The sequence below is a fragment of the Oncorhynchus mykiss genome, chromosome 15 (genome assembly GCF_057628025.1).
Source record: "Oncorhynchus mykiss isolate SJ-2025 chromosome 15, ASM5762802v1, whole genome shotgun sequence".
NCBI classification, from domain to species: Eukaryota; Metazoa; Chordata; class Actinopteri; order Salmoniformes; family Salmonidae; genus Oncorhynchus; species Oncorhynchus mykiss.
This window is the reverse complement of record NC_143036.1, coordinates 70,965,141-70,985,679: the sequence shown is the minus strand read 5'-3', so window position 1 is coordinate 70,985,679 and position 20,539 is coordinate 70,965,141. Positions and strand designations below refer to the sequence as shown.

The 20,539-nt window shown below is 46.7% G+C and overlaps 1 protein-coding gene across 3 annotated transcripts in view; it reads left to right on the top strand.

Moving 5' to 3' along the window:
• Positions 1–3,524: 3,524 nt before the first annotated feature.
• Positions 3,525–20,539, top strand: part of LOC110490621 (voltage-gated potassium channel KCNC2) — an 89,260-nt gene continuing 72,245 nt past the window's right edge. The window contains exon 1 of one of the 3 annotated variants that reach the window (XM_090200987.1): positions 3,525–4,844. In XM_090200987.1, the coding sequence (XP_090057113.1) occupies positions 4,293–4,844 (552 nt within the window). In that variant the 5' untranslated portion in view covers positions 3,525–4,292. The remainder of the gene's footprint in view (positions 4,845–20,539) is intronic. The other 2 variants (XM_090200986.1, XM_090200988.1) reach the window with 2 other exon arrangements.

Here is a 20,539-nt window from a genome sequence, read left to right as displayed (position 1 = left end):
GGGTGGGTGCTGCTATGGAGCACTTTCAGTAGATACAGAGCACAAATTAGATGTTGATTCGTTTTGAGTCAACTATCTGTTTAGGAACAGTTGCTCCCATATTAATTGGAGGCATAGACAACAGACACCAATTGTTTAGCCTGACGATCAGTGGTCCTGTGGGTACACAACTTTTAATCGTTATTCCTTTGTCTGCCAATTTACACTAAACTAAAAAGCCCTGCACGTTTCTCAAAGGGCTGGTTTCCCAGACACAGATTAAGCCTAGTCCTGGACTAACCAATTTTTCATGGAGATTCTCAATTGACCATGTTTTTTAGTCCAGGACAAGGCTTCATCTGTATCCTGGAAAGCAGCACATGGTGTTTGCTGGAGCTCTGTGTGGCCTAAAGATGCCCATTGTCTGCCAGGGTCTTGTCTTGGACAAGTTTGCAATGTAGTCTTTCCTTGATTCTTTGTGTCCTCTCTCCACCTTTATCGTGGAGGACGAACAGAGAATTGTAGATGCTTGTTCATTGGGCATCTTAAATGTCAGCAAGCTAGTCTACTGGGAGAGAGGGAGAGCAGGGAGAGCTCATGATCTGGGATAAAATTAGGATAGGCCGAACAGGACGGCACAAAAAGTTCATGCTGAAATGAAGGCAAGGAGGTTGTGTGTTTGTGTGTGTGTTCAGGAACACTGCATCTCAGCCTTCACAAGGTCACTTTCTCATAGTTCTGTGAAAGTGTTAGCTGATGTTTGAAAAGGCTTCATATTGGCAAGGCTTTGCCGATTCAGCAAGCTCTCAGGACTTTGTATAGAATGAATCTCTTCTTAACAGCCTTCTCTATCACAATTGTAACCAATTATCTTTCATTTTCATCCTCAGAGCCAAACTGGTCAAACTCTTTTGAACAAAATTCATTTTTTTGATTAGGCTAATATCCATGAAAACCTTTTAGTTTCCTGACTATAATAATGTCTTTGGTCAAATGGGAGTAGCTTACAGTGAACAAAACATACCAGTGGTCCTTATGCTGGACGTGAGCCATGTTACAATTCCCATCAAGTGTGTTAACCCTGTCGGCGCGATGTGTATGGTGTTTGCCTTTCAAGCCAGCGACCTTTCAAGCCAGCTTCCATACCCTGCAGTTTGCTATGCTGGTGTCAGAAGTGGGATGGCTGCTTTGAAGCCATCGGAGAGCACAGCCCGGATGTGTGAGGAGGCTGAGCAGTCGAAGCACGGGGAGGTGCCTTCCCTTTCAGAGGGGGCAGTGTAGCGATCCTCGCTATATATGAGCCATGTCACAATTCCCACCAAGTGGCTTAACCCTTTTGGCGCAATGAGTGTTTGCTTTTCACGCCAGCGACCCGGGTTCACTTCCCTGCCCCGCCATTCGCTACAATACTATGGCTCCTTGCTCTTGAAGAAAGCATCTTGTTGCCATAGCTCCTTGACAAATGTTAAATGTTATCTAAGTGCTGCTATCTGTTCTGTTTTTGTATCAGGCCTGATTTGACACATTCAGACTAGTGCCATTTGAATTTGTCTTAGTCGATTTGCCCCGAAAATATTAATTTGTCTCAACTGTGTAAAATAAGCTGTGAGTACCACACAATGGAAGGTCAAACATTAGCCATTAAGCTAAGCTAGTTGAAGGGTATTTTTAGGAAATGTCTCTACTCATACAAACCCCCTCCTAGTTTTATAAAAATGTAATCTTTCTGAAAGATTTTTCATTATATTGTTTATATTATCTGCTTAAGTTCTAGTTGATTCAGATGAACTATATCCAGGATATAGTTATTAGGCCTACTAGACAGAGAGGGTGGGTAGACTCTACCTATATCTGTGATATAGTTATTAGGCCTACTAGACAGAGAGGGTGGGTAGACCAGAGACATATATTTAAAGAGTTTGGACATTGTACTTTCTGCATCTAAATGTGCCTCTGGGGTGGCTTAAAATATGAAAAAATTATTGTGTAAAAATTTAACTTGCACTTGAACCCAAATGCATTCAAACCCAGGCTGCAAGAACCCTCCCTGGAGAAATGTCCATGCAGATCCACATGGTATGGCAGCCTAGGAACCACCTTGGCTCTCTGAAACTTATTTTTTACCCTTCACTTCCCGATAAAGATCAGCTCTCTGGCAGTCTGGCTGTTCTATTTTTAGCAAAGAGCTGTGGGAGAGGGGGGAAATAGATAGGTGCTGCTGGTTGTTTGGTTCTTGTATTGGTCATGTGGAAGAATACCTCCCACTGGGCACACACTGGTTGAATCAACGTTGTTTCCATGTCATTTCAATTAAATTTCATTGAACCAACATATGGATTAGACATTGAATTGGCATCTGTGCCCAGTGAGCTGATTATTGGGAAAGATCCTTTCAGTCCACATGTACTGAGGGCCATAATGTTGCATGATGAATGGCTCCCAATAGTACTAAACAAAACGCCATTGAAACAGACGGTTAAACTGCTCTGATCAGAGCCATCTCACAGATTGAGGCTCCATTTTGAGAAAAAGCCTAGTTCTTTTTTTTCTCCTTTTCTCCTCTTTTCATTGGCTACGATTTGTAAATTGTAATCTAACAAATAAACTTTGAATGGGAGTGGAGTTTTCCCCCTTTGTAGATGAGAAATTCGTTTTCATTACTGTTCAATCAGAGCGTGGCACGTTTTCACTGCATGTACATCGGGGAATATGATGCGCATAATTATAGCTATCCTCCTCTCAAGGCCTCATCGCGTTGATTGAGCTGCGCTGAGAACATCAAATGAGACTCGCTCTCTAGTGCCACCCAACCAAGTGTAGGCATTCAAAGAGATGTCACATTTTAGGCTTGAGTGCCTTGATTTCACGATGTCTTTATTTTGTTTATTTTCCGCATTGGCTAATTCCCAGCACTTTAGTAGCGTATAGGCCTATAGCTATTGCGTTAGTACATAGGCCTATGAGTTATGTTACTCCAAAAAGGGTTCTATGCTTGCTTCTTATATGGCAACACTTAAGGTTCTGTATAGAACCGAAAATGGTTCCATATAGAACCATTGCTTTCCAGATAGGCTTCCATATTGGGTTCTATTTGGAACCAAAATAAAAAATGATGGTTAAATCCAGAACATTTTTTTCTAAGAGTGTATTGTGGCCGATCTATTCAATAAATTAACCAGAGAGAGAGAGACACTGACCTGACCAGTTCTGTTCTGCTCTTGGCAACTGGTCCGAATCACGAGTTATTATGAGAATGTAATTGATAGCTTATGTTGCTAGAATTAAACCACTCAGCATGCCATGTAAGCTAAATCAACGTGTTGAAATAGAACCCAACAAATGAAACCTAAAATTGAACTATTTTCCTGCGGTTGATGATGTCACAGATGTAAGGTGCTGAAAGGACAGCTCCCTCGCTTTGAAAGCGCATCTCGCGTCAGTGTGAAACTAGATCGAAGATAATTCCTATAAATAATTGCACTATGAAATGTAGGACCACACTCTGTGATGGAAATAGAACGGGATCCACATGAGACATGTTTCTCAGTCAAGCAATCTGACCTGTTGAGAACACTCACGTTCAACATCTTATTTCGGCGAATCATAAAAGCTGAAAAAAGTTGCACTAGATATTCGTTGGCATAGATTTGAACTATTTTGATTGCCAATCCAAATGTAATGAGCGATCGTTGCTACATAGCAACATGAGCACGTGTGAGAGGATCGCTAGTAACACGGACGCACACACACACACTATAGCAACAGACAACCTGTGTGCAGAAAGGGAGAGGGTGTGCCCTTGACGTCGTTTCTCGTCAAAGACTCACATTTCGGAGAGAACCATATCCAGGTTTGCTTACTTGCTATTCACCACGGCATTGTCATGACTTTAACGAAAAGGGCACAGAGCTCAAGGTTACAAATCAATAATTGGAATGGTTTCGTTTGACTTCACCTGTCCAAGTGTGGAGCGGAGAAGAGAGTCAAGACACCCCCAAGGCACACATCACTAGCGCTGCCTGTGCTTGGAGCTACTGGCTGACAGATCCTTCGCACAAGGAGGAACTAGAGGGAGTCTGACAAGCGATAAGATCCTCTCTTCCAAATCACCAACAACGACGAGATTGGTAAAGCACCTTCACCAAGCGTAATGAGAGCTCCAGGCTGGATCTGGAGTGGCTGCTCTCAGCTGAAACCAAAAGGGTTTTCGTGAGATTTTCTAACCCAACTGGGTGTGTACAGCACCGTGCCCGCTGTTACTCTGGACTGCACTCGATATACCTTATTTACCAAGTCATGTCTTATACAGAGCGATGGGTAAGTTCGACGACAACGAGAGGATAATCCTCAACGTTGGGGGAACCAGGCACGAGACGTACAAGAACACGCTCAGGACACTGCCGGGGACTCGGCTGGCCCTTCTTGCCTCCGATTCTGACATCGAGTCCGTTTTGGATCAGCTGCAACAAGTCCCCGGCTTCATAGAGTACAACACGCGGGACAACGAATACTTTTTTGACCGCCACCCAGGGGTATTCGCTTATGTCCTTAACTACTATCGAACCGGGAAACTCCATTGCCCAGCAGATGTTTGTGGTCCGCTGTTCGAGGAAGAGCTGTCCTTCTGGGGAATCGATGAGACGGACGTGGAGCCTTGCTGCTGGATGACCTATCGCCAACACAGGGACGCCGAGGAGGCGCTCGATGTGTTCGACATAAACGTTGACAATGGAGACGACGACGAAGAGACGGGGAAAAGACTCGGCATTGAGGACGTGGTTGATCCTAATATCAGCCGCTGGAAAAAGTGGCGACCTGTGATTTGGAATCTATTTGAGGATCCCTATTCTTCCAGAGCAGCCAGGGTAAGAGCGCGCGCTTATGTGGAGAGCTCACATAACAGTCCATATGCACAACAAGTTCCCCCGATTCCTTCTTTGCACAGAAAAGTGTAATTACATTAGACATCAATTCCTTCTAACAAAATAAAAAATATTACACAAATATAACATACATTATTAACATTTTACATTCGCTGTAAGGGACGTAGGTTGTCTGCTTATTCACATTTCAGTGTGCGTCAAAGATGATTTCCCCACGACCGCTTTCATAATGACCTTTTAAACTTGGATATAGTTCAAATAATTCAACTCGATCTTTTTCCTCTTTATGTCATACACAAGTATGCATTTAAACATATCAATGCACTATAGGTGCGTAAATACATATTTAAGTTAAGCTACACTACCTATCCATGATAATGAGAATCAAGTAGAAATATTTCACGAATTAGATTACTGTTTTTTTTTCTGATACCACCAAATTCGTTTTTTTCTTCTGTCGGTTGGGTTTGTTTGATATTGAGCATGCCATATAATAGATGGGTGATGGAATGGTCCATCGCTCAACAGAAATAGGCTAATGTAGAACCTGTGGTTAGCCACACCACCATATTCCCAAATTGTACCAATTATCTGCAATCCTATACCAGAAACATTACGAATTTGGCCTTAAGCCTACTTTTACGAACAAGTTTCGGGCGGTGATTTATTTAAAATTATTAATTCATTTCAAAATATAAGTTTAACATATCAATTCATTTGTAATGTTTACCGCAATAACTCACGACATGAGCCTAAATTCGATCAGTGCAACAATGTAAACACTAAAACAGGACCTTGAATGGATTGCTTTAGATTGAAATGCTCATGGAGAATATTACACGTTGGAGTGAGATGTGCCCCGTATATTAACAGCCTGTGTGAGAAAGTATTTCAGAATATTTACGTATCGCAGAGGCCATTAGACTAATTGTCACTTACAATTCTCTTTTACATACTTGGTTATCTATCAGTTATTTCTTGTTGATTTCTTGTCGAATTCTATAGGTTGCTGTCAATCATTTGTTCATTGTACACCTGGCAAACGTGTCTTCTCTTACTGAAATGTTAGGGTGAGCCTCCGACATATCTACCTACCTTATCCATGCCAACTGTATGCTCACATGACCAGTGAAGGACTAGTGTTTACTGTCATACAGTTGTTTTGCTCAATAGGCAGTAAATAACCATCTCATTGGCCGACTGGCTGTGGAGTCAGAGCTCCAGAGGCTCCTGGCCACTGTCATGTCACAATGTATACCCCATCATTTACAGACTCTAAAATGACCTCCTGTCTCATCTCCCTCCTGCCTAAACGGCCTTGTTTATATCCAGCTCATCTCTCACTAGTAGGAGGCCCATTAATAGCATCTCCCTGGGGAGATTGTGCTGTTGATGGTGCCTTGAAACAGACAGGGCTGTCTTGGGCTAATAGAATAATGAAGCCAGGGCCCGTATCCACAAAGCTTGTCACTCAGAGTAGGAGTGCTGATCTAGGATCAGATCCCCACTGCCCATGTAATAATTTTCCATTATGATCTAAAAGGCACAACTGATCCTAGATCCACGCTGGGCTAAAGTCTACCGCTACCGCTTACAATGAACGGGACATGGACATGGACTCATGCAATAAATCCCGCTACGACCTCTGACGAGAGACATCAAACATGCAAGACATGCAAATAGACAATATAGCAGGAAGGTGTAATCCTAGTTCACCGGCTACGACGTTCGTTGTATGTGGTAGTGTTTGCAGACGATAACAGATTACAAAGGGAAACCCTGCCATGAGCTGTCCAGCGATACAGAACTCCCAAACGAGCTAAAGGCCTTTTATGTTCGTTTCGAGGAATTTAACACTGTGCCTTGCATGAAAGCCCCTGTTTTTCCATATGACTGTGTGATCTCGCATTGCATGGCCGATGTTAGCAAAACGTTAAAACAGGTTAACAATCATAAGGCCGCCAGGCCAGACAGAATACCAGGGTGTGTTCTCAAAGCATGCGCAGACCAGCTGGCAGGTGTCTTCACAGACATTTTCAATCTCTCCTTGTCCCAGTCTGTAATCCCAACATCATTTTAATTGACCACCTTGTCCCTGTTCCCAAGAGCTCCAAGGTAACCTGCCTAAGTGCCTGTAGCACTCACATCTGTAATTATGAAGTGCTTTGAAAGGCTGGTCATGTCACACATCAACATCATCATCCCAGACACCTTAGACCCACTCCAATTCACATACCGTCCCAACAGATCCACAGATGACACAATCTCAATTGCACTTCACACTGCCCTCTCCCACCTGGGCAAGAGGGGAAATAAGTATGTGAGATTGCTGTTCATAGACTACAGCTCAGCGTTCAACATAATAGTCCCCTCCAAGCTCATCACCAAGCTTGGGCCCCTGGGACGGAACCCCTCCCTCTGCAACTAGATCCTGGACATCCTGACGGGCCTGCCCCAGGTGGTGAGGGTAGGCAACAACACCTCTGCCACGCTGACCCTCAACACGAGGCCCCTCAGGGGTGTGTGCTTAGTCCCCTCATGTACTCCCTGTTCACCCACGACTGTGTGGCCGTGCATGACTTCAACACCATCATCATGAGTCAGCCTACAGGGAGGAGGTCAGAGACTTAGCAGTGTGGTGCCAGGATAACAATCTCTCCCTCAACGTTAGTAAGACCAAGGAGCTGATTGTGGACTATAGGAGAAAGAGGGGAGAGCACACTCCCATCCACAGTGACAGGGCTTTTGTGGACCGGATCGAGAGCTTCAAGTTCTTTGGTGTCCACGTCACTAATGACTTAAAATGGTCCACACACACCCGCACAGTTGTGAAGAGGGCACAGCAGTGCCTCTTCCTCCCCAGGAGGCTGAAAAGATTTGGCATGAGCCCTCAGATACTCAAAAAGTTCTACAGCTGCACCATTGAGAGCATCTTGACTGGCTGCATCACCACTTGGTATGGCAATATCACCTCCCTTGACAGCAAAGCGCTACAAAGGGTGGTGCTGACCGGAAAACGGTATCGAAGCATCTGCTCTCAGACCAACAAGCTCAGAGACAGATTCTACCCCAAGCCATAAAGGCTGCTAAATAGCCAGACTACAATTAATGTTACCCGAACTGTCTGTACTGACTCTTGCACTGACCCTGCGAACATCCACTTTATATACACACCATATACACACTCACTCACACACACTAAGCTTTTACACCGACACAAAACCCTCACACATTCACAAACACTACACACACACACGCATACCGACACAACACAAACACACACACATACATACATACTGTACATACACACACATTCACACAGACAGACACACTTTTACACTCATTATTTGCTGCTGCTACTCCGTTCTTTATTTTACCCTTATTATAATCTATCCTGATGCCTAGTCACTTTACCCTGCCTTCATGTACATATCTACCTCAAATACCTTATTATTATCTATCCTGATGCCTAGTCACTTTACCCTGCCTTCATGTACATATCTACCTCAAATACCTTAATATTATCTATCCTGATGCCTAGTCACTTTACCCTGCCTTCATGTACATATCTACCTCAAATACCTTATTATTATCTATCCTGATGCCTAGTCACTTTACCCTGCCTTCATGTACATGTAAATATGTAAATAGCTATACATTGATTAGGTACTGGTCCTCCCTGTATATACAGTTCAAGTCGGATGTACATACACCTTAGCCAAATACATTTAAACTTAGTTTTTCCACAATTCCTGACATTTAATCCTAGTAAAAAATTCCCTGTCTTAGGTCAGTTAGGATCTCCACTTTATTTTAAGAATGTGAAATGTCAGAATAATAGTAGAGAAAATGATTTAGTTCAGCTTTTATTTCTTTCATCACATTCCCAGAAGTTTACATACACTCAATTAGTATTTGGTAGCATTGCCTTTAAATTGTTTAACTTGGGTCAAATGTTTCGGGTAGCCTTTCACAGCTTCCCACAATAAGTTGGGTGAATTTTGCCCCATTCCTCCTGACAGAGCTGGTGTAACGGAGTCAGGTTTGTAGGCCTCCTTGCTCGCACACACTTTTTCAGTTCTGCCCACAAATTGTCTATGGGATTGAGGTCAGGGCTTTGTGATGGCCACTCCAATACCTTGACTTTGTTGTCCTTAAGCCATTTTGCCATAACTTTGGAAGTATTCTTGGGGTCATTGTCCATTTGGAAGACGAATTTGCGACCAAACTTTAACTTACTGATTGATGTCTTGAAATGTTGCTTCAATATATCCACATATTTTTCCTTTCTCATGAAGCCATCTATTTTGTGAAGTGCACCAATCCCTCCTGCAGCAAAGCACCCCCACAACATGATGCTGCCACCCCTGTGCTTCACGGTTAGGATAGTGTTCTTTGGCTTGCAAGCCTCCCCATTTTCCCTATAAACATAACAATGGTCATTATGGCCAAACAGTTATATTTTTGTTTCATCAGACCAGTGGACATTTCACCAAAAAGTACGATCTTTGTCCCCATGTGCAGTTGCAAACCGTAGTCTGGCTTTTTTATTGCGGTTTTGGAGCAGTGGCTTCTTCCTTGCTGTGTGGCCTTTCAGGTTATGTTGATATAGGACTTGTTTTACTGTCAATATAGATACGTTTGTACCGGTTTCCTCCAGCATTTTCACAAGGTCCTTTGCTGTTGTTCTGGGATTGATTTGCACTTTTTGCACCAAAGTACGTTCATCTCTAGGAGACAGAACACCTCTCCTTCCTGAGCGGTATGATGGCTGCATGGTCCGGAGTTTAGTCTGGAGATTATACTTGCATACTATTGTTTGTACAGAAGAACGTGGTACCTTCAGGCAGTTGGAAATTGCTCCCAATGATGAACCAGACTTGTGGAAGTCTACAATTTTTTCCTGATGTCTTGGCTGATTTCTTTTGATTTTCCCATGATGTCAAGCAAAGAGGCACTGAGTTTGAAGGTAGGCCTTGAAAAATATCCACGGGTACACCTCAAATTGACTGAAATCATGTCAATTAGCCTATCAGAAGCTTCTAAAGCCATGACATAATTTTCTGGAATTTTCCACGCTGTTTAAAGGCACAGTCAACTTAGTATATGTAAACCTCTGACCCACTGGAATTGTGCTACAGTGAATTTATAAGTTAAATAATCTGTCTGTAAACAATTGTTGGAAAAATGACTTGTGTCATGCACAAAGTAGATGTCCTAACCGACTTGCCAAAACTATAGTTTGTTAACAAGAAATTTGTGGAGTGGTTGAAAAATGAGTTTTTAGCTCCACATCAATCTGGTACTGGTACTCCCTGTATATAGCTCCACATTGATCTGGTACTGGTACTCCCTGTATATAGCTCCACATTGATCTGGTACTGGTACCCCCTGTATATAGCTCCACATTGATCTGGTACTGGTACTCCCTGTATATAGCTCCACATTGATCTGGTACTGGTACTCCCTGTATATAGCTCCACATTGATCTGGTACTGGTACTCCCTGTATATAGCTCCACGTTAATCTGGTACTGGTACTCCCTGTATATAGCTCCACATTGATCTGGTACTGGTACTCCCTGTATATAGCTCCACATTGATCTGGTACTGGTACCCCCTGTATATAGCTCCACATTGATCTGGTACTGGTACTCCCTGTATATAGCTCCACATTGATCTGGTACTGGTACCCCCTGTATATAGCTCCACATTGATCTGGTACTGGTACTCCCTGTATATAGCTCCACATTGATCTGGTACTGGTACTACCTGTATATAGCTCCACATTGATCTGGTACTGGTACTCCCTGTATATAGCTCCACATTGATCTGGTACTGGTACCCCCTGTATATAGCTCCACATTGATCTGGTACTGGTACTCCCTGTATATAGCTCCACATTGATCTGGTACTGGTACTCCCTGTATATAGCTCCACATTGATCTGGTACTGGTACTCCCTGTATATAGCTCCACGTTAATCTGGTACTGGTACTCCCTGTATATAGCTCCACATTGATCTGGTACTGGTACTCCCTGTATATAGCTCCACATTGATCTGGTACTGGTACCCCCTGTATATAGCTCCACATTGATCTGGTACTGGTACTCCCTGTATATAGCTCCACATTGATCTGGTACTGGTACCCCCTGTATATAGCTCCACATTGATCTGGTACTGGTACTCCCTGTATATAGCTCCACATTGATCTGGTACTGGTACTACCTGTATATAGCTCCACATTGATCTGGTACTGGTACTCCCTGTATATAGCTCCATGTTAATCTGGTACTGGTACTTCCTGTATACAGCTCCACATTGATCTGGTACTGGTACCCCCTGTATATAGCTCCACATTGATCTGGTACTGGTACTCCCTGTATATAGCTCCACATTGATCTGGTACTGGTACTACCTGTATATAGCTCCACATTGATCTGGTACTGGTACTCCCTGTATATAGCTCCATGTTAATCTGGTACTGGTACTTCCTGTATACAGCTCCACATTGATCTGGTACTGGTACTCCCTGTATATAGCTCCACATTGATCTGGTACTGGTACTACCTGTATATAGCTCCACATCGATCTGGTACTGGTACTCCCTGCATATAGCTCCACGTTAATCTGGTACTGGTACTCCCTGTATATAGCTCCACATTGATCTGGTACTGGTACTACCTGTATATAGCTCCACATTGATCTGGTACTGGTACTCCCAGTATGTAGCTCCACATTGATCTGGTACTGGTACCCCCTGTATATAGCTCCACATTGATCTGGTACTGGTACTCCCTGTATGTAGCTCCACATTGATTTGGTACTGGTACTCCCTGTATATAGCTCCACATTGATCTGGTGCTGGTACTCCCTGTATATAGCTCCACATTGATCTGGTACTGGTACTCCCTGTATAGAGCTCCACATTGATCTGGTACTGGTACTCCCTGTATATAGCTCCACATTGATCTGGTACTGGTACTCCCTGTATATAGCTCCACATTGATCTGGTACTGGTACTCCCTGTATATAGCTCCATTGTGTATTTGATCATATTCCTCTTGTGTTAGTTACTATTTTATTTTATATTATTATTTTTAAACTCTGCATCGTTGGGAATGGTTCGTAAGCAACATTTCACTGTACAGTCTACACCAGGGCTATTCAGGGCATGTGATACATACAATTTGATTTGATCAGCACGCCTTCTCTGAGACTCTTTATGAATAAAGGACCTGGCCACTCTCCCTTTTGCTTTTGATACATAGATACAGTCAATAACAACATTATTTATTTATTTGATCCCTCTCTTTCTCCTGCATCTTGACATAACTTGTCAATCAAAGTCTCCAGTAGATAACTGTCTTTGACCCCAAACCGGGGGAGTATAGAGAGCACCACACCAGGAGTATAGAGAGCACCACACCAGGAGTATAGAGAGCACCACACCAGAAGTACAGAGAGCACCACACCAGGAGTATAGAGAGCACCACACCAGGAGTATAGAGAGCACCACACCAGGAGTATAGAGAGCACCACACCAGGAGTATAGAGAGCACCACACCAGGAGTATAGAGAGCACCACATCAGGAGTATAGAGAGCACCACACCAGGAGTATAGAGAGCACCACACCAGGAGTATAGAGAGCATCACACCAGGAGTATAGAGAGCACCACACCAGGAGTATAGAGAGCACCACACCAGGAGTATAGAGAGCACCACACCAGGAGTATAGAGAGCACCACATCAGGAGTATAGAGAGCACCACACCAGGAGTATAGAGAGCACCACACCAGGAGTATAGAGAGCATCACACCAGGAGTATAGAGAGCACCACACCAGGAGTATAGAGAGCACCACACCAGGAGTATAGAGAGCACCACACCAGGAGTATAGAGAGCACCACACCAGGAGTATAGAGAGCACCACACCAGGAGTACAGAGAGCACCACACCTGGAGTATAGAGAGCACCACACCAGGAGTATAGAGAGCACCACACCAGGAGTACAGAGAGCACCACACCAGGAGTACAGAGAGCACCACACCAGGAGTATAGAGAGCACCACACCAGGAGTATAGAGAGCACCACACCAGGAGTATAGAGAGCACCACACCAGGAGTATAGAGAGCACCACACCAGGAGTACAGAGAGCACCACACCTGGAGTACAAAGAGCACCACACCAGGAGTATAGAGAGCACCACACCAGGAGTATAGAGAGCACCACACCAGGAGTTTAGAGATCACCACACCAGGAGTATAGAGAGCACCACACCAGGAGTATAGAGAGCACCACACCAGGAGTATAGAGAGCACCACACCAGGAGTACAGAGAGCACCACACCAGGAGTATAGAGAGCACCACACCAGGAGTACAGAGAGCACCACACCAGGAGTACAGAGAGCACCACACCAGGAGTACAGAGAGCACCACACCAGGAGTACAGAGAGCACCACACCAGGAGTACAGAGAGCACCACACAAGGCGATAAAACGTCTGGACCATTGATTCAGTCAATAATTCATTATTTCCCCAACCGTCTAATCCGAAGCTCTGTCTGCCGGCAATCTACATTTTTAAGGTAGTGGCAAGGAGGAAGGAATGGAGGCGTTGTCGCCTTCTTCCAGTCAGTCAATACCTAGCGAACTGTTAGTGGGAGGGGTTATGACGATGACCACACACGCACGCACGCTCTCTCTCTCTCTCTCTCTCTCTCTCTCTCTCTCTCTCTCTCTCTCTCTCTCTCTCTCTCTCTCTCTCTTCAGGAGTCAGAACGGAGTGACACAGATAAGAAATTACAAACAAAGCCCCCACTCAGCCTTCAACTACAGTATTTCTGTAATTGCGTTCATAGAGTTCGCTCCCCCATGCTCCTCTGATGATGCTCATGGTAATCTCATGTCTCAGTGTGGTGGAGGAGGCTGCCTGACTGCTTCACTTTGATGCCTAAGCCCCTCTCTCATGTTATTCCTGTGCTCCTGGGCTTCACTTCTCCCCTGAGCGCTGCGAGGCTGAGATCTCTCACCTCCCCAGACTGCGTGTGCTAGAGAACCCACAGGCTCCTAATCCTCCCTTGACAGGGTGTTAAAGTATAATAATGAAGACTTATTCCCATGTAAATTAGATGGCTGGTTGGCGTTGCTGCAACTCCAGCCACCACCGCCTTCCCCTCAGTCACTGTTATACCAGAGAACGACTGATGCCAGTGGGCATTATCTTAAATTAGTCCCACGGATTAGACAGTGAAAAATGCACTTGTCTTTTCCTACCAGAACTGACTCAAATCCCCACATCTCACATGCCTTTCAGGAATGACGGATGAAAGCAAGGACAGGTCCCAGAACACAGGCCCCGTCCCCTATCCTGGCTTTGTTTTCTGTCACATATAAATGCTAAAGCTTGAGAAGTTATCTCCAGTTGTTTTAATTAACACTGGTGTTGCCATTTGAGGTAGTCATATTATGAGTTCTCTCAACGCAATCTAGTCTTCCGGGCCCCTCAACTTTGACCTCTGCCGTGTCCCTCAACTTTGACCTCTTCCGTGCCCCTCAACTTTGACCTCCTCCGTGCTCTTCAACTTTGACCTCTTCCGTGCCCCTAAACTTTGACCTCCTCCTTGCCCCTCAACTTTGACCTCTGCCGTGTCCCTCAACTTTGACCTCTTCCGTGCCCCTCAACTTTGACCTCCTCCGTGCTCCTCAACTTTGACCTCTTCCGTGCCCCTAAACTTTGACGACCTCCTTGCCCCTCAACTTGGACCTCTGCTAAAACAGACAGGAAGACCACAATACCACAGTCAGGATCTCAGTCTGGGATTTGCTGTAGGGAGGATAATGTGTTTTGAACAATGCTGCTTCTGTTTACAGGGCAGTGTGGTGCATGGTTATGATGGTGATGGTGACAATGACAACAGTAGTTGGGGTGGTGATTATGATGATACGTGTGTATGGATATTACAAGCATTTCGCTACACCCACAATAACATCTGTATGTGACCAATAAAATTAGAATGTATATGGGTGCGTCCCAAATAGCAACCTATTCCCTGGCACCCTATTCCCACAGCATGTAGAGAACTTGGTGCCATTTGAGATGCACACCATGAGTTTGCACAGTATGTGAAGGTGCAAGAGCTACAGCTCCATATGACTCGAGTTTCTCCATTTCTGACATCATTCTACAGATGTGTTCTAGTGTCTAGTGTCTATTTGCCCAGTGTTCATTGAAACTCTCTCATTGAATAGGAGCTAGAACTGGCCTTAGAATGCTCAGAGAATTCTGGTAGTGCTGGGAACCGATTACTGATTGGAGGAAAACCCTTAGAATTAGCTCCTTCAAATCCCCCCTGCTGACGTCACATAGCAGGCTTCCAAATGTCAATGTGCTCCTCCATCTGTGAATGCTTATGCTAGCTGATAACAACAGCAGTTGTGTGTGTGTGTGTGTGTGTGTGTGTGTGTGTGTGTGTGTGTGTGTGTGTGTGTGTGTGTGTCCTACAGATTCATGAATCCATACTGTTCTCCCCACGCTGAGCGGCCTCTCCCCTTAAGTTATGCCCAGTTGTGTTTGTGTGTTTTCCTGTGCTGCTAATCAGTTTGTTTGTCTATCCTTGTATCTCTGTAGTTGGCCGTGGCAGGATTGGGGTGGTAAAACAACTCATTACCATTATCATGTTGTTTGTGCTTGCATACAGTGACTCGAGGCGGAGGTCCCCCTACGCCCAGGTTCTGACTCTTTCCTACGCTTTCTTTCATTTCCCATGATCCCATCAGAGACTGGCGCTTTGCTTCCCGCCACTTAAGAGGTTAAACCCACACCGTCTGGGTTGCCGCTACCGCCCGCCCGCCGCGCGCCTGGAGATGCTTCCGACCCCGGCCCAGGCTTGTGCTCGCTCAGCCTGTTGTCATGGCAACATGCTCGCTCTCTTCCTGTTTTCATTCAGAGCTGCCTGCTCCATGAAACCATTTGATTTCAGGAATCCGCTCAAATATGAACCCCCCACCCCCACCGCTCCATAACTGTTTATGTACTTGCATATTGGATGCAAAAAAGGTATTAAATGTTTTTGAGTGCCAATAGGGCCGTCATCTTTATGCATGCCTTTTTAATATTGTCTCCTATAAGATCGTCTGAGCAGCTAGATGGATGAAGGAGGTTTTTTTAGTCTGCTTCTTTCTGTGGTGAATTGTCACTGCTACAGGTGTGTGAGAGAGAGCTTGCCTGTGTCAATGTTGGCACATAATATGCCCGTTGTGCCTTTCTATAGGTCTGTTCTGCCATTACAAGCACCTATAGGCTTATTCTGTCTAAGTTTAGGAGTGCAAGGTAACCCGGTGATGTGGTAAAAACTGACTGCTGTGCCCTTTGAGGGAATTCAACCTGATGTGTAAACAGAATGGACCTGACGCTGGAAGAGGAGGAAAGGCAAATGCCTGCCTCTGCGTGGGTGGCGTCGGCACGTCGCTGGGTATGTTTGTAGCCACTGCCAGTCACGTTAATCTCTCCCGTCAATCATCCCACACTCCTCTCCTTTGGAGTGTAATAACTCACAATATTAGAGAGAGTGGAGAGCCATGTTGTTAAGGAGCTATTATTTTGGACTCGTCATCATCAAGTGCTCACAAGTGGACTTATTTTCCTACTGTTGTTTATGATAGTCAACCACATTATGGCAGGTGATTGATCCATGACGTAGGACTGATCCATGATGTAGGACTGATCCATGACGTAGGACTGATCCATGATGTAGGACTGATCCATGACGTAGGACTGATCCATGATGTAGGACTGATCCATGACGTAGGACTGATCCATGATGTAGGACTGATCCATGATGTAGGACTGATCCATGACGTAGGACTGATCCATGATGTAGGACTGATCCATGACGTAGGACTGATCCATGATGTAGGACTGATCCATGACGTAGGACTGATCCATAATGTAGGACTGATCCATGACGTAGGACTGATCCATGATGTAGGACTGATCCATGACGGGTGACTGATCCATGACGGGTGACTGATCCAAGATGGTAGTCAACCACATAATAACAGGTGACTGATCCATGACAGGTGGCTGATCCATGACAGGTGGCTGATCCATGACAGGTGGCTGATCCATGACAGGTGACTGATCCATGACAGGTGACTGATCCACGCCTGTAACCCACGCCTCAGAGAGTAGAGGGCGTCTGCCCTGTCATGTACTGAGGCTGTGGCGTGGAGGTGTCAGGATGGAATAACGACCTCCATCATCGCTCAGGAAGGACAGGAGCCTGATGGATTGTGGAAGTCATTCATTGCCACACAGTCTTCCCCTTGTCCTTGAGAGATTCTGACCTGTTAAAGCAAATTCCCACCTAGTGTTAATGTTCAGGGGAGTGGGGGGTTAATGTTACACCCCCTCTGAATGATATGCATTTGAAATATGTATGAATGCGGCATCTCATGCATGTTATCAAAAACAATCAAAAGCTAACGACCTGAAGAATGAAGACTTGCGTTAGCTCCCTGAGACGATATTTAGGCTTGAGCTCAGTGGGCTAAAACAGCCCTTTGGTGAACAAGATACTTTTGGTTGGTCACAGGTGCTTATTCCAGAATACATGAATGTGAAGAACCACTTGGTAGCTTTCAGGTTCCAGCACCTCAAAACGTCTCCTATTAAAACCTCTGTCCATACTAGTGCCCTCTGACCAAAGATCTTACCAAAGCTGAAACGGCCTCCATTCATCAATGTGACATTACCACAAATGCCCGGCTTCAGACACAAACAAAGCAAGTATGAAGCAGGAAGCACTCTCTTGTGCACACGTGCAGATACAGTGTACGTAAAGGTACCTACGTGGGTGATGCTAACACAGGGCCACATTAGTTTTAATAGAAATGCCATTTGTCTGGGAGTTCTGCTACATTATTGATGTTCCTACTGTTCACCAAGATCAAGTGCCTCCTTAGGACAATGGGCATATTAAGCATGACATTTTCCAGCACCATCCCTCAACTCTTATGCTCACACATTTAAAACGTGATTAATAAAACTGATTTAAAAAATTCTCCAAATCAAACCCCCAATTGGCCGTCAGTGAATAGTAAAACTGTGGGAAAGTTGGAGTGTTTGAGTTCTGGTAATACTAATTGTGTCTCGCATGACAGTATGTCATACTTAAGGTTAGCTTTTGTCTGTAAGGATTTAAAGGCCTTCTGGAGGTCTTTAGTCAATTGGCACACTTTTCACAGGGGCGCCCATGTTGTTTAAAACTCAGACTAATGAATCAGTGAAGTTGTCATATTTAGAGCAAGGGATATTCTGGGGACTGACTCCCCTCTCCTCCCTTCATGGCAGAAGGCCATCTTAGCAGGCCTGTGATTTGCATATCCAATTGTTCATTTAACACTTGGAGGAGAGAGAATTTATTTCCAGACGCGGTTGGAGGCCAGGCAGAAAATTGAAAACGTCATGGCCGCGATGAGACGTTGGCAGAGGCGTTTGACGGCGTGGCGACGAAATTAAGTTCTCACCTCTTATTCCCTGTGACCAGGGGTGGGCCATACTCCTCGCCATCAGATTCCTCGTGACCAGGGGTGGACCATCCTCCTCGCCACCAGATTCCTCGTGACCAGGGGTGGACCATACTCCTCGCCGTCAGATTCCTCGTGACCAGGGGTGGACCATCCTCCTCGCCACCAGATTCCTCGTGACCAGGGGTGGACCATACTCCTCGCCGTCAGATTCCTCGTGACCAGGGGTGGACCATCCTCCTCGCCGTCAGATTCCTCGTGACCAGGGGTGGACCATCCTCCTCGCCACCAGATTCCTCGTGACCAGGGGTGGACCATCCTCCTCGCCACCAGATTCCTCGTGACCAGGGGTGGACCATCCTCCTCGCCACCAGATTCCTCGTGACCAGGGGTGGACCATCCTCCTCGCCGTCAGATTCCTCGTGACCAGGGGTGGACCAGCCTCCTCGCCACCAGATTCCTCGTGACCAGGGGTGGACCATCCTCCTCGCCACCAGATTCCTCGTGACCAGGGGTGGACCATCCTCCTCGCCACCAGATTCCTCGTGACCAGGGGTGGACCATCCTCCTCGCCGTCAGATTCCTCGTGACCAGGGGTGGACCATACTCCTCGCCGTCAGATTCCTCGTGACCAGGGGTGGACCATCCTCCTCGCCACCAGATTCCTCGTGACCAGGGGTGGACCATCCTCCTCGCCGTCAGATTCCTCGTGACCAGGGGTGGACCATCCTCCTCGCCACCAGATTCCTCGTGACCAGGGGTGGACCATCCTCCTCGCCGTCAGATTCCTCGTGACCAGGGGTGGACCATCCTCCTCGCCACCAGATTCCTCGTGACCAGGGGTGGACCATACTCCTCGCCGTCAGATTCCTCGTGACCAGGGGTGGACCATCCTCCTCGCCACCAGATTCCTCGTGACAAGGGGTGGACCATCCTCCTCGCCGTCAGATTCCTCGTGACCAGGGGTGGACCATCCTCCTCGCCACCAGATTCCTCGTGACCAGGGGTGGACCATCCTCCTCGCCACCAGATTCCTCGTGACCAGGGGTGGACCATCCTCCTCGCCACCAGATTCCTCGTGACCAGGGGTGGACCATCCTCCTCGCCGTCAGATTCCTCGTGACCAGGGGTGGACCATCCTCCTCGCCACCAGATTCCTCGTGACCAGGGGTGGACCATACTCCTCGCCGTCAGATTCCTCGTGACCAGGGGTGGACCATACTCCTCGCCGTCAGATTCCTCGTGACCAGGGGTGGACCATCCTCCTCGCCACCAGATTCCTCGTGACCAGGGGTGGACCATACTCCTCGCCACCAGATTCCTCGTGACCAGGGATGGGCCATCCTCCTCGCCACCAGATTCCTCGTGACCAGGGGTGGGCCGTCTGCCTCGCCGTCAGATTCCTCGTGACCAGGGGTGGACCATACTCCTCGCCGTCAGATTCCTCGTGACCAGGGGTGGACCATCCTCCTCGCCGTCAGATTCCTCGTGACCAGGGGTGGACCATCCTCCTCGCCACCAGATTCCTCGTGACCAGGGGTGGACCATACTCCTCGCCGTCAGATTCCTCGTGACCAGGGGTGGACCATACTCCTCGCCACCAGATTCCTCGTGACCAGGGGTGGACCATCCTCCTCGCCACCAGATTCCTCGTGACCAGGGATGGGCCATCCTCCTCGCCACCAGATTCCTCGTGACCAGGGGTGGGCCGTCTGCCTCGCCGTCAGATTCCTCGTGACCAGGGGTGGGCCATCTGCCTCGCCGTCAGATTCCTCGTGACCAGGGGTGGACCATCCTCCTCGCCGTCAGATTCCTCGTGACCAGGGGTGGGCCGTCTGCCTCGCCGTCAGATTCCTCGTGACCAGGGGTGGACCATCCTCCTCGCCACCAGATTCCTCGTGACCAGGGGTGGACCATACTCCTCGCCGTCAGATTCCTCGTGACCAGGGGTGGGCCATCCTCCTCGCCACCAGATTCCTCGTGACCAGGGGTGGGCCATCCTCCTCGCCACCAGATTCCTCGTGACCAGGGGTGGACCATACTCCTCGCCGTCAGATTCCTCGTGACCAGGGGTGGACCATCCTCCTCGCCGTCAGATTCCTCGTGACCAGGGGTGGACCATCCTCCTCGCCACCAGATTCCTCGTGAC